Source organism: Spermophilus citellus (assembly GCF_964194105.1).
Source record: "Spermophilus citellus genome assembly, chromosome: 1".
Classification (NCBI taxonomy): Eukaryota; Metazoa; Chordata; class Mammalia; order Rodentia; family Sciuridae; genus Spermophilus; species Spermophilus citellus.
In genome coordinates this window covers 73,739,461-73,754,352 of record NC_138182.1, presented here as the reverse complement: position 1 = coordinate 73,754,352, position 14,892 = coordinate 73,739,461, and the positions used below count along the sequence as shown (strand labels likewise).

The window sequence follows — 14,892 nt, the reverse complement described above, 5'->3', positions numbered from 1 at the left end:
TAATTGATAAAATTAGATCCTTTTAAATTTAGAGTTAAGAAATGGATGGTATTTTGTAATTTAAGTTTAAGGATTGACTAATAATTACCAAAATGTCTAAAAAATATATTTGAAAAAACACTTGGGGCTGGGGATGTGGCTCAGTGGTAGAGCACTCAACTAGCATGTGCCAGGCGCAAGATTCAATACTCAGCACCACATAAAAATAAATAAATAAATAAATAAAGGTATTGTGTCCAACTTCAACTTAAAAAAAAAAAAAAACTTAAGCTCAATTTATGGCTGACTTTAACTCTTAGAGCAAAAGTAAAATAAAAATATAAGCTAAGGGGCTGGGGATGTGGCTCAAGCGGTAGCGCGCTCGCCTGGCATGCCTGCGGCCCAGGTTCGATTCTCAAACCACATACAAACAAAGATGTTGTGTCCGCCGATAACTAAAAAATAAATACTGAAATTCTCTCTCTCTCCCCCTCTCTCACTCTCTCTTTAGAAAAAAAAAATACAAGCTAAGGACTATGTTTTTCTACCAATATTGAACGTACATATAACATTATATATCAGTTCTATTCCTAGGGACCTATATAAAAGAACTATAATGTATATTTTCCGTAAGACATGTACTAGGATATTTAAAGAAGCCCTATCTATAATAGCCTAAACTGAAATCCTCCCTAAATGCCTATCAATAGGAGACTTAGCAAATAAATTTGTATTATATACCACAATTAAACAACAAACAATAATGAAAATAAATGATCTACTACTATACGCACCGACATAGCTGAATCTCACAAATAAAATGCCAATGAAAGAAGCCAGACATACAAGCATATATTACCATGATACTATATATATACTATAACATGATTCTATTCATATTATGGACAAAAATCAGGCAAACTTCATCTATGCTATCAGAAGGCAGAAGAATACTTTCTCACAATGTGGGTGGCTGGAAGGAAGCATGAAGTGACTGATGGGGTTCTGGGAATGTTCTGCTTCTTAGAGTTGGGGATTACACAGGGGTATTCAGTTTGTTAAATTTCACCACATACACTTATGACATGTATACTTTTCTGCATATATGTCCTCCACTAAAAAGTTAAATAGAAGTTGATACTATTTTTATATATTTTGATATAATTTTTAAGGAATTGAAAAATTTAACATTCAAGGAAACAATATTACCATCATCATCTAATATCTGAGTACTAATCATGTGGCAGGTACTATGTTAAAATTTTTACTTGAATAAACCTCTCTTAATCCTCACAAACATTCTATAGAAATGGGTATAACTGTTAGCTCCATTTACTGATGAGAAAATTGGAAACTCAGGGAAATTAAGTAATGTGCTAGAGTACAAAACAAATTCAGATAATTCTAACTCTAGAGAATATATTAACCATTTTGCTATACTAAATTTTCAGTGAAGAATTAAGTTGGATACATCAAGCCAAGAGAGAGCCAGGCACAGTGGCGCACACCTGAAAGCCCAGCAACTTAGGAGGCTGAGGCAGGTGGATCGAGAGTTCAAAGCCAGCCTCAGCAATGGGGAGGTGCTAAGCAACTCATTGAGACCCTGTCTCTAAATAAAATACAAAATAGGGCTGGGGATGTGGTTCAGTGGTCAAGTGTCCCTGAGTTCAATCCCCAGTACCAAAAAAAAAAAAAAAAGTAAGAAATATTAGAAAATGTTTATCTATATTATATTAGTTCAAGTGGAACCTCTAATTAGGAGGAAAAATTAGTCATAGTATGGTGTGCCAAGCAAGAGCCTAAACAACTTTTTCCTATAATCAAAGTACTTTCTTTAGTTCAATGTATTTATTCATGCCTAAGAAAACGTAAATAAATGTGGAGGGTTTTTTTTTTTCCCTTTCTTTTTTTTGGACCAGAGATTGAACCCAGGGGCCCTCAACCCATGAGCTACATTCCTAGTACATTTTATTCCTTATTTTGAGACAGGTTCTCACTAAGTTGCTGAATCTGTCTTTGAACTTGCCATCTTCCTTCCTCAGCCTCCAGAGCTGCTGGGATTACAGGCATGTGCCACTATACCCTGGGTTAAATTTCTAAAAATCAACTCTACTTCCCTACTCAATTTAATGACTTTTTTACTCAATAACATAATGTATTTAAGATACCACAGCATGTGAGGTAAGTATTATTACAGCTAAGCTATGTCAGTGAATGGTATCTGAGAGTAGGTTGATGATTCACATTCACAGTACAGAGTTACCAAAAAATTTTATGAATGGAAACAAAACAAATGCATTATGTACAGTTTTAACATAGGTAACACAAGGGAAAACAATTCCATAATCAGTTAAAGCATTTGGTAATTTACCAACATTAAATTTACCTCTTTGGAGGGGATAGCGGGAGATGTGAATACTGTCATCCAATAGGACCACACAAACATAACAAAGAACAGATGGAAAGCCACAAGGTAAACAACGGTCTTTCCTGGTAAATAAAAACAAATAACATTTCATTGAATTCAGGTGAAAACAGGAAAAAGCATTACATTAAATTACATTAAAACACAGTATGTGGGTCAGGAGACCTAATCCAATAAAAAATTTAATTAAGACATACTAAAACATCAAATATATAAACTCTTTTATCTTTATCATGTAATATTATATTTGAAGAAATATTCTGTTCCTGAATTTAAGGACTATCAGACTGGTTTACAAATGAAGACCACAGCCAGAGAAGAGATTTGATTTTATAAAGTTGCTGAGGATTTGAGCTAAAAAAAACTTCCTTTATTCACTATATTTCAGTTCTCCCTAAGCAATAATTTTAAATGACTTAAACATTATTTAAAATGATCCATCACTATTAAACATTAAATCCAAGGAACTATAAACTGAAAATAAATAACTTATAATCCCCAAGAATAATAAGTAAAATTGAGTAATTTAATCCCTGTATTATTTGCAAAAAGTATTCTAAATTTCATTTTGCTGTTCAACATAGGCTAGTAAGAAAACTTTTTAGTCACTCTAAATTTCTACCTTAACTGTTTCCCAAGTGGATGTAACATTTCAACATCTTTATCTCCAAATGTTAACTCGATGATATAACTTCTAAAGCTTTTTGTTGTGTTCTGGGAGTTTTTCTATTTGAAAGAAGTAGAACTAGTTTACAATAAGCAAGAGCTATGTACCAGGTAGCTGAACTGTTTTTCAGTTTGTAATGCAGCAACACAAACCCACTGAAGATAACAAAGTATAAAGTGTAAAAAGTCTGAAATTCTACTCATTTTTAAAGTTCAGATCAAATAGTATTTCTTCCATAAAAAGTCTTCTCCATTACTTTCAGAATTCATAGTTACGCTGCATTTTTCCAATCCATTTGCTTAGACTTCAATTAAAACCCCTTTTGAATAAAGTTAATTGCCTAATACTGATGAACAAATATATGCAAACACTTACAGTAGTGCCTGGTACATAATAAATCCTCAACAAATACTGGCTATTATTATCATTACTGTCCAAGTATCTTAATTCTTATTATAAAGCTAGCACTGACCTTCCTTTTCTTTTAGTTTGAGATTATTTTTCCTTATATTTTGGTTTTAAATAATGTTCATTCTTTTTAAATTAAAAAATAATAAAACTTGACAACCTTAGTAGAACCCAGCCTTTTTTTTTTTAAATTGTACTGGTTCATTTCAGAGACTGGACACTGGGGTCACACAGCTAATTGATGCAGGGACCCAAGCCTCAAGTAGCTCCCCGTATCTTCTGGGTAATCAGTACAATTATTTTCAACTCTAATTTCTTCTCACTGTTTTCACTGCCAGTGCCTACGCTGCCCATCTCATTTGGATTGCTGCAAAAGTAAAACTGGTCTCCTTGCTTCCTGTCTCTTGCTTACATCTTCACAGCTAATGCTAAATGTGTTGCTCTAGTTTCTTTTCCCCCTGGACTCTGAGAATTCCTGGAAAGTAACTCCATCTGCGGGGCCAATGCATCCTAATAAAACTCTGGGATTTTATAGTCACCATATTCAACTTTCGCTACTCAAATAATCATTCCAACCAACTTAGAACACATATATTGTATGCTTTATTTCCAATCCTCACAGTAGTCTTTTACAATATTTTTTGAGTTCATAAACAAACAGTGAGGTTCAGAGAATTTAGTAATTTGTGCAATGTCACTTATTTACTAAATGATAATGCCAGAATTCAACCCCATATCTATTTGATAAGAATCCAAGGTCCTTTTCATTGTCATCCCTGAAACAGAATTCTCCTCCACTTTTTTTGTTTTTAACCATTATCTAAATGGTCATTCTACTTCTGAGCCAACATTTGCTGCCAAAATAAAACTCTTAACTACAACTTCTTTCTATTTTAAAGTGTGCTCTTTTCACTTCTGCTATTATTATTATTGACAATGAAAATTCTGGCTTCTCAAAATCGGCATTTCTCTATGCTTTCAGCACCCTCTAGCCCAAACCAAAATATAATGAACCCAAAGGACTCCAAATCATCGTTTCATTTGTTTTTTCTTTGGAAAAACACGAGGGAGCTTAGGCTTCTATTGTGACACCAACTATGAGGCCATTTATCAACTTACTCTCCGTGTTATCTTCACATAGTTTACTTTTTGCCTGGCCCCCATATTCAACCAAGCTTGTCATTCCTCATTTAAACACTGTTATATAGCTTAGAGATAAATGGCAACACTAAGGTCCTCAAACTTCTTAAGCATTTACTTACAACTAAGACAGGCATGCAAAAAATATTCTTGAAATATTTTAACATTTAATATCTTTTTACATATTTCTTATCTATAGGACAATAAAGCAAACAGCTTACTTTAAAATATATTAATTCTCAGTTAAATAAAAAAATAGATACTAAGTCTGAGTACAATGTTTGGAAGATTATAAGTATATAAAGATGGTAGTTATTAAATTACAACCAAGTAAATATAATATTCTTTATTATGTTAAAAAATGATAGAGACCAATGCTTTTAACTGAGTTCAATTCATGTGATTGTTAATAATTACTTGTATAAGCTATTGGTTACAAATAATAAATAGGGTAAAATTTTTGTTAACTAAGCATGTTAGAGCTCAAAGAAAAAATCTGAACTTATCAATCAAAAGTCTGGGTTCAAAAGTCAACCTATAACTATAACTATAACCTATAATTCAAAAAAAACAAACATAAAAGTTTATAACAGGATTCTTTAAGAGACATGGTAAAAATAACCCATACTTTCAATATATAGGAAATAATTCTGATGTAACCGATAGGCCTAGCAAGATGGACTCTGTTTCTTCTGTTACTGAAAAATTAGATTTAAGGGCAAAAATTTTATTTATATGCTTAATATCTAATTATCTCCAGTAACAAGAATAAATCTTTATTCATAATTTCTAACTGTCCAACTGTTTAAGAAATTCTGTTTTTTTCTATTAAAATTAATTTTTATTTTGAAATTTGATCCTCAATGGATTTCTGAAGTTTTCTTTTATTCTGGCAAAAGTGTAAGAAAGGATTTTTTCCCTCTAAGTATTGTCTCTTTGATTATTCATTATAAAAACTTTAATTTCTTTGACTCATAATACAATTTACAAACTTATTATTACTATTATTATTTCTAATTGGTCTATTCACTTGAATCATGCCTGCATCATCAAGGAACAAAATGTGCCCTTCTGAATAATCTGATGCAGGATTTCTCAAAATTACATGCGTATGAATATCCCTTTGAAACCTTATTAAAAGGCAGAATCTGATTTAATGGATGTGGAATAAAGTCTGAACTGCTTCATTTATAAGCTCACACATGATGCTGATATTGTTTTATAGTTCACATTCTAAGAAGCAAGGATCTTGGCAAAACCTTAATTGTTTATGTGACTCATTAACAATTTATAATCTTAAAGCATGGGTATTTTACTAAATATCTTTGAGTAGGAAAGTGCTATTTTCAACAAATTTGTAAGCAAGAATACCATCAATGAGATTTAGTCATAATAAAAGCAGAATTCCCTCTCCTCAACTAAAATTCATATTAATAATTTAAACAGAGAGTTCTGAAGAACATACAACACAGATTTCAAAATTTACCCAAAGAAGTTTGAGTTCTAGGAGCCTTACAAAATAATGGCTATCTCAATTTATACAAATAATACAAAATGAGAATACACCGAGTGGGAATAAACCCAATACTGCATCTCCTTTAATTACTTAAAATTTAAAGATACAAATTTTCTTTTTGAAAAGCAAAAATAAGTATTCATTACTAAAAACTATGAGGAGTGCAATTAATATACTATAAGTCTTAAAATAATACTATAAGTGCCTTACCAGTTTCTTCATTTCCAGAAATAGTAACTAGAATAGAAGAAAAAAGAGTGAATATACTTTAAACATTTTGTACATAAATTTAAATTCAAGTTGAATATTCATCTTAATATCATTTTCATAAACTTCAAAAACATTAAAATAATGTTCAAAAATTTGTTTAATATTTACTTTTTTCGTTTTAGGTGGACACAATATCTTTTATTTTATTTTTATGTGGTGCTGAGGATTGAACCCAGTACCTCACACATGCTAGGAGAGCACTCTACCACCTGAGCCACAACCCCAGCCCATCAAATGCTTTATCATCAACATTACAGTTACTTAAGAACTTTGTCAATTTTTTGCGGGGGTAGAGGTACCAGGGATTGACTCAGGGGCACTTGACCACCGATCCACACCCCCAGCCTATTATGTATTTTATTTAGAGACAGGGTTTCACTGAGTTGCTTAGCACCTCAAAATTGCTGAGGCTGGTTTTGAACTTGTGATCCTCCTGCCTCAGCCCCGCAAGCCACTGGGATTACAGGCACGCACCACTGCACCAACTTAGAACTTTTTAATTTTATTAACATAGTTATAGCTATGACATTTTCTTTAGCTCTTTGCTTAATGAAACCTTAAGAATGAACAGAACCATCCTCTATGGTACTCATAACTTATTCACTAGTCTGTGATGCACCTTACCAACTTCTTTGTGAAAGCTATATTCAAGATAAATTTCCTTTTTAGGAAAACTGATGCTCGGCAATGGTACAGCACTTGCCCTAACACATGTGAGGCCCTGGGTTTGATCCTCAGCACCACATAAAAATAAATAAAATAAAGGTATTGTGTTCAACTACAACTAAAAAATAAATATAAAAAAAGAAAACTGATGCATATTAATTATATTTAGGGGTACACTGCAATAATTTAATACATATATATGATGAAGAATGATCTCAAATCAGGGTAATTAGCATTTCCATCTCCATCTTCTTATACATTTATTATTTCTTTGTGTTTAGAGCCTTCAAATTCCTGCTTTACAGTTCTTCATAAAACATATAATAGGTTGTTGCAAACTATAGTTATCATACTGTGCTGTAAAACACCAGAACTTACTTCTATCTAACAGTGTTTTGGTATCTGTTATACAATGTTCCTCTCTTCTCCCTCCCCTCTACCTTTTCTAGCTTCCAGTAATTACAATACTACTTTCTTCTTTGAGATTAACTTTTTTAGCTATGAGTGAGAACATGTTTTATCAAATTTCTTTTTTTTTAAGATCTTTATTTTGTTCATTTAGGTTTTTTTTTTTTTTTAATTGTGGTACTCAGGATGAGGCATTCTAGGCAAGCGCTCTACCACTAAGCCACAACCCCAGCCGAGACAGACAAATTTCTTTTTTGATAGGAATAAAAAGTAGAGGAATTTATTCCTATAATTTTTAGAGTATTTTCTCTGAACACCTAAATACTTAAGAAATTAAACTAGGCACAGAAATGTTAATTTATTATCTACCGCTTTTATGCATTTTCCATCTTGTATTACTATTTTTTTTTTTTTAAATACCAGGGACTGAAAACCAGAGGTGCTTAACCACTGAGCCACATCCCCAGCCCTTTTTAATTTTTTATAATTTTAAACAGGGTCTTGCGAATTGTTAAGGCTGGCTTTGAACTTGTGATCCTCTTGCCTCTGCCTCCCAAGTCATTGGGATAACAGGCTTGTGCTGCCATTACTGGTTGTTATTACTATCTTGATGAATACATCTAACAACAACTGCAGTCTAACCCTGACAATTCAGGAAATTACTATTTTTTCTTTCTTTCTGGGTGGTCCAAAGTTCTAATGATTCTAAATCTATTTTAAATTTGTCAATTCTTCTTTAGTCCCTACCAATGCCTTCCTCAAATGCAACAGCTATAGCATCTTCCCATTATCAGTTTAATACACCCTTACCACTAGCAAATAGGGTAGTTTGAATACTCTTCAATACCTGAGTCACTTTCAGAATAAAGTGCAAAATCTTCAGGGTAGCAAACATTACAGGTTTGCCATAATCTCTATTGCTTTAGTCTCATTATGCCACACAATTTTATTTTCTATTTTGAGCAATTTCCTGAAGATATCAAGCAAGTTTACACGTACAGTATGCTACCCATTAACCTTTATTTATTTATTTGTGGTGCTGAGAATTGAATCCAGTGCCTCACACATGCTAGGCAAGCACTCTACCACTGAGCTACAACCCCATCCCCTTCAGGGCTCATTTTGAATACTACCTCCTTTGTAAAACCTTCTGGATTCCCTCTTTAGGCAGGAAAAAATACTCCTTTGTATCACCACTGTTCACTCTTCCATGTCAGGCACACTTTATCACTTTACCATACCATCTCTCTCACTTTTTTTCCCCCCAATTACTGGTGACATATTTGTCTCACTCTACTAAAGAACTAAAGTGTGGAATCATACAGTAGAACAATAACAACCCTGGAAAGTTATAGTTCCATCTCACAAATAGGTAAACAAAGGCTCAAAATAGTTGAATGATTTGCCCAGGGTCACAGAGTATATGAAGTGTGGACATGATTTGAACTAAAAATTTGTTTGCACTTGTATTTCCTATAATGTCTCTCATTATTATTCCTTATCTCAATGCCTGATGCACAATAGCAATGCTTAAGAAATGTTCATTGTTCCAGGTACAGTGGATCGCGCCTATTATCCCAGGGACTCAAAGGCTGATGCAGGAGGATTGCAGGTTTGAAGACAGCCTCAGCAACTTAGAAAGAACCTGTCTCAAAATAAAAAGGGCTGGAGATGTAGTTCAATGGCAAAGTGCCCCTGAGTTCAATCCCCAATACATAAAGAAAGAAAGAAAGGTTGGTTGTTTCACTGCCTCAAAATTCAGTTTTGACTAAAATCTCTTGATAAAATTAGAGAACACAACTATTTCCTTAACAAAACAATCTACTTCAATCCCAAGCCAGCATAATTTATAACACTAAAAAAATATTCCTACTAAAGTCAGGTACAAGTTTTTGATTACTTTTTTTTTTTTAAATGATGTTTTAACTCAGATATCTTAGATTTGTCAGGGAGGGCCTGGGATAGTTAGATCTTATGTATATCATTTGTATCCCACACAGCATTTCCTACCAAAGTGTACACTAAAAACATTATCATTTCCTTACTGGTATAAAAACTGAAAAGAAAACAAATGTTATCACATTGTTGTTGTTGTTGTTTTTTGGTATAGGGGATTTAATTCTGGGGCACTACACCACTGAGCCACATCCCCAGACCTTTTTATTTTCTATTTTGAGATAGGGTCTCATTAAATTGCTTAGGGCCTTGCTAATTTGCTAAGGCTGGCTTCAAACTTGCAATTCTCCTGTCTCAGTCTCCTGAGTCCCTGGGATTATAGCAGTGTGCCACAGTACTCAGACAAATGTTGCAACTTTTTTTTTTTTTTTTTTTTTTTAGAGAGGAGAGAGAGAGAGAGAGAGAGAGAGAGAGAATTTTTTTAATATTTATTTTTCAGTTTTCGGTGGACACAACATCCTTATTTTTTATGTGGTGCTGAGGATCGAACCCAGCACCCTGCACATGCCACGCGAGTTACCACTTGAGCCACATCCCCAGCCCATGTTACCACTTTTTGAAGCTAAAATAAGTTTATTTCTTGCTGGTCAAAGAAAATAAACTGAATAACTATTATAAACAAGAGGTCATAGTGTACGAAATCTGATATGCAGAATCAACACATTTCCTATCAAAAATCCGTTAAGCAGAATCAACTCATTTTCTATTACTTGCAATCATTAGAAGTGACAGTTGATCTTAAGTTTTGCTTACAAAGGTGTCTAAAATATAAAATATATAAATGAAAGAAATGAGCAAGACTTACATAGATAAAAACATTTTAATTCTTTGGAGGGACACAAAATAAAATGTAAACAAATGGAAAAGTAATGTTCTCCATAGGATGAGTCATCATTCAAATGTTAATTGTCCCTTAATCTGCTTTTTCACTTTTTTTTTTTTTTTTTTTGCATTGCTAGGATTTTTTGCAATTTTTTTTTTTTTTTGAGAGAGAGAAAGAGAGAGGATTTTTTTAAATATTTATTTTTTAGTTTTCGGCGGACACAACATCTTTGTTTGTATGTGGTGCTGAGGATCGAACCCAGGCCCCACACATGCCAGGCGAGCATGCTACCGCTTGAGCCACATCCCCAACCCAGCATTGCTAGGATTTAAACCCAGGTCCTCATACATGCCAGGTAAGCACTCTACCACTAGGCTTCATATCTGGGCAAATCTTCTCTAATCATAAGTTTATCCCAATAAAGGTTTTTAAAAATAATTTGATGGACTCTAAAGTTTATTTGTTAAAAAAAAAAAAAACTTGCATAAAGAAGTAGGAAAATGCTGAGTACAGAGAATAATGAAGTAAGACTAATCATGCCAAATACTAAAGCATGGGCTGGGGTTGTGGCTCAGGGGTAGAGCGCTTGTCTAGCACGTGTGAGGCCCTGGGTTCGATCCTCAACACCACATAAAAATAAAGGTATTGTGTCCAACTACAACTAAAAAAAAAGTACAGTCATGTGGGGCTGGGGCTGTAGCTCAGTGGCAGAGCACATGCTACTGGGGCTGTAGCATGTGTGAGGCACTGGGTTTGAGTCTCAGCACCACATAAAAATAAACAAGTAAAATAAAGGCATTCTATCCATCTACAACTACAAAAAAAATTTTTTTTAAAAGTACAGTCAAGTGTTGCTTAACAATGGGAACATGTTCTGAGAAGTAGCAATTCCAGTACTATGTGAACATCGTAATATAGTGTTTTAATACAAATCTAGATAATATGGGTCAATCACTATGTGGTCTTTTGATGTAATCAAGAGATGCAAATAAGAGCCAGGTACAGTGCTTCATGCCTGTAATCCCAGCGGCTCTGGGAGGCTAAAATAGGAGGATTGTGCGTTCAAAGCCAGCTTGCCTCTAAATAAAATACAAAAAAGGGCAGGGAATATGGCTCAGTGGTCGAGTGCACCTGAGTTCACGGCCCAGTACCCCCCCCCCAAAAAAAGAGAGAGAGAGAGAGAGAGAGAGAGAGAGATGCAATAAGGTCAAGGTGGTGCACACCTATAATCCCAGAGGCTGAGGCAGGAGGATCGCGAGTTCAAAGCCAGCCTCAACAACTTAGCAAGGCCCTAAGCAATTCAGTGAGACTGTGTCTCTAAATAAAATACAAAACAGGGCTGGAGATGTGTCTCAGTGATTGAAATGACCCTGAGTTCAATCCCTGGACTCAAAAACAGAAAAAATAAAAAAAAAGAGAGAGATGCAATAAGGATGAGATATGTGAGGCTGTTACTGATATAACATAGTATACTGTTGGGTAGCCAAGATTATTTTGTAAGTAGGACTCTAAAAATATAAAAAATATAGTACAAGCCAATCATGGTGGCACAAGCCTGTAATCCCAGAGACTTTAGAGTCTAAGGCAGGAGGGTCACAAGTTTGAGGCCAGCCTCAGCAATTTATGAACCCCTATCTCAAAATTTTAAAAAGGTGTGGGGGAAGGCCTCAGGATGAAGAGTGCCCCTGGGTTCAATCATTAGTACTGTCTTCCCCCCAAAAAAAGCTACATAGTACAGTACGTACGTAAACCAGTAACATTTATCATTAAGAATTAGGTACTATATATAATTGTATGTGTTATCTTTCATATGACTGGGAGTATGGTATATTCATTTACACAGCATCACTACCATGTGACTGATGTACTGTATCAAGATATATTCATGGCATGACATCACTAGGTGACAGGAATTTTTCTACTTCCTTATCATTTTTTTAAATCTATTTTTATTAGAGAATTATAGTTATACATAGCAGTTGGGTTCATCTCAACAAAATCATACACACATGGAATCTAACCCACTCCATTTCAGCCATCATTCCTCCTCCCATCCTTCTACTCCATGACCCCCACACCAACACCCCATGGATCCTCACCTTGCTCATCCATTATCCATCCTTGCTCATCCATTATCCATCCTTGACTGGTGCTTTCACACACATAAAGGTAAAATTCTCTGTGGTATATTTATATATGCACATAATGTAATTTTGTTAAATTCATTCTATATTTCCTCTCTTCTCCTTTTCCATCTCTCTTCCTTCACTCTCAATCTCTTTCTTCTGGCCTTCCCTATATCTTTATGATATCAAGCCCTCCCCAGCCCTATTTTCTTTTCCTTAATTTGCTCCACATATGAGAGAAAATATCCAACCCTTGAACTTAGTTTCCACATATGATAGAAAATATCCAACCCTTGAGTTTCAGAGTCTGGTTTTATTTCACTTAGCATAGTGTGCTTAATTTCTATCCATTTACCAGCAGATGCCATAATTTCATGCTTCATTATGGCTAAGTAAAACTCTATTGTGTGTCTATGTTCTTCTTAATCCATTCATCTACTGATAGATGGGCTGATTCCATAATGTGGCTATTGTGAACTATGCTGCTATAAACATTGAAGTGGCTATTATCACTACAGTATGCTAATTTTAGTTCTTCTGGATAAATACCAGGAGTGGGTTAGCTGAGTCATATGGTGATTTTATTTATAGTTTTTTGAGAAATCTCTATATTGCTTTCCAAAATGGTTATACAAATTTGCAGTCCCAGCAACAATGTATGAATATACCTTTTACCACCACATCCTTAACAGCATTTATTATTATTTGTATTCTTGATAACTGCCATTCTGAGTGGAGTAAGATGAAATCTTGGTGTAGTTTTGATTTACATTCCCTGATTGCTTGAGATGTTGAATAGTTCTTCATAAATCTGTTTCTTCTGAGAAAGTCTATTTAGTTCTTTTGCTCATTTATTGATTGGATTTTTTTGGTGTTAAGTTTTCTTGAGTTCTTTATATATTCTGGATATTAATTGCCTATCAGAGGTAGCTCCCTTATAATTTTGTGAAACCACCAATGTGTATACAGTCTGTTGCTGACCAAAAAGTTATGTGGCACATGACTTTATCATAAATGCCCCAATTATTAAAATAGCTGTACTAGTTTGTGAATAAACAGATAAATGAAAAAGAATAGAAAGTCCTCAACTGGACCCAAATTCATATAGAAATTTAACATGATAAACAGAAAAATATTCAAAATTCTTGTGATAGCATAATAACTAATTTCCTTAATATATGAGTATTGACAAATCAAGAAGAGCTCTTTCTTTCTTTCTCTCTTTTTTTTTTTTTTTTTTTTGCAGGGGTGGGGGATTACCAGAGATGGAATCCAGGGTCACTTAACGACTCATCCACATCCCTGGCCCTTTTTATTTTGAGTCAGGCTCTTGTTAAGTTGCTTAGGGTCTTGCTAAATAGCTGGGGCTGGCTTTGAACTTGCTATCCTCCTGCCACAGCCTCTCAAATCACTAGGATTAAAGCCTGTGCCACCAGACCTGGCACTTCAAACATTAAAAAAAAAAAAAAAAAAAAAAAAGATGCTCAACCTCATCCGTAAGACAAATCCAAAGTAAAAATAAGATTCCATTTTAAATAATTACATTGGTAAAGATCAAAAGTTGAGGGTAATCCCAGTGGCTCAGGTGGTTGAGACAGGAGGATCGAGGAGACTTCAAAGCCAGCTTTAGCAAAGGCAGGGTGCTAAGCAACTCAATGAGACCGTCTCTAAATAAAATACAAAATAGGGCTGGGGATGTGCTGGGGGATGTGGCTCAGTGGTTGAATGCCCCTGAGTTCAATCCCCAGTACCAAAAAAAAAAAAAAAAAAAAAAAGTTGAGGTCTAGGGTTGTAGATCAGTTGTAGAGCACTTGCCTAGTATGTACAAGGCACTGGGTTCAATTCTCAGCACTGCATATAAATAAATGAATAAAATATAGGTCCATCAACAACTAGAAAAAAAAAGTTGATAACATAGTGTTACCACATTCCTCTGAATAGAGTTCCAATTTAAAATTCTATCTGGCAAACAATTTTTCGTGATTTTTCTCTCCTAATTTCGAAAAAGGTATTCATATAGTTACTGGAAAACTAAAACTGTTCTGCATTTTAAAAACCAAGATAGACAAAACCATAATGGCCAGAGTCACTTCTTCACAGAGGACTTACCTAACCACAAGTGTGGGCTAAATAAATCTCTTTAGTATATATTTCCATAGCACCTTTTTACAACACTCCTGACACTCATAATTATTAGTTTACAATCTGTACTACATTTTAGATTTTTCTCTTGGAGATTGGGAATATTAAAACTTGACCAGTACTTAGAACAGTGTAAGGAATAGAACATATTTTCAATATTTAATTGTATTTCTAACTACAGAGACAAAGAGATGGTTACAAACAGCAAACACTGGGCTACCTGTAGAATCTCTCAAAGGGGATCCTGATACTTCCAAAAATTCTTTTGATGACAAAACCAAGGTTAAAAAAAATAATAAGCATACTAAGCATTTACACATGATCTTTAAAGGAATGTTGTCATATTTTACTCTTGTCAGTAACTAT

General features: G+C 34.2%; 1 protein-coding gene across 5 annotated transcripts in view; it reads right to left on the bottom strand.

Moving 5' to 3' along the window:
* The window catches only part of ZDHHC20 (zDHHC palmitoyltransferase 20), a 76,065-nt gene that overhangs the window by 38,737 nt on the left and 22,436 nt on the right, over positions 1–14,892 (bottom strand). For all 5 annotated transcript variants that reach the window (XR_014023286.1, XM_081304078.1, XM_081304079.1 and 2 more), the window contains 2 exons: positions 6,346–6,372; positions 2,366–2,469 (listed from right to left, as the gene is read on the bottom strand). Coding sequence is in view for 4 of the 5 variants with exons in the window: in XM_081304078.1 (XP_081160204.1) it covers positions 2,366–2,469; positions 6,346–6,372 (131 nt within the window). In the remaining variant the exon portion in view is untranslated. The remainder of the gene's footprint in view (positions 1–2,365; positions 2,470–6,345; positions 6,373–14,892) is intronic.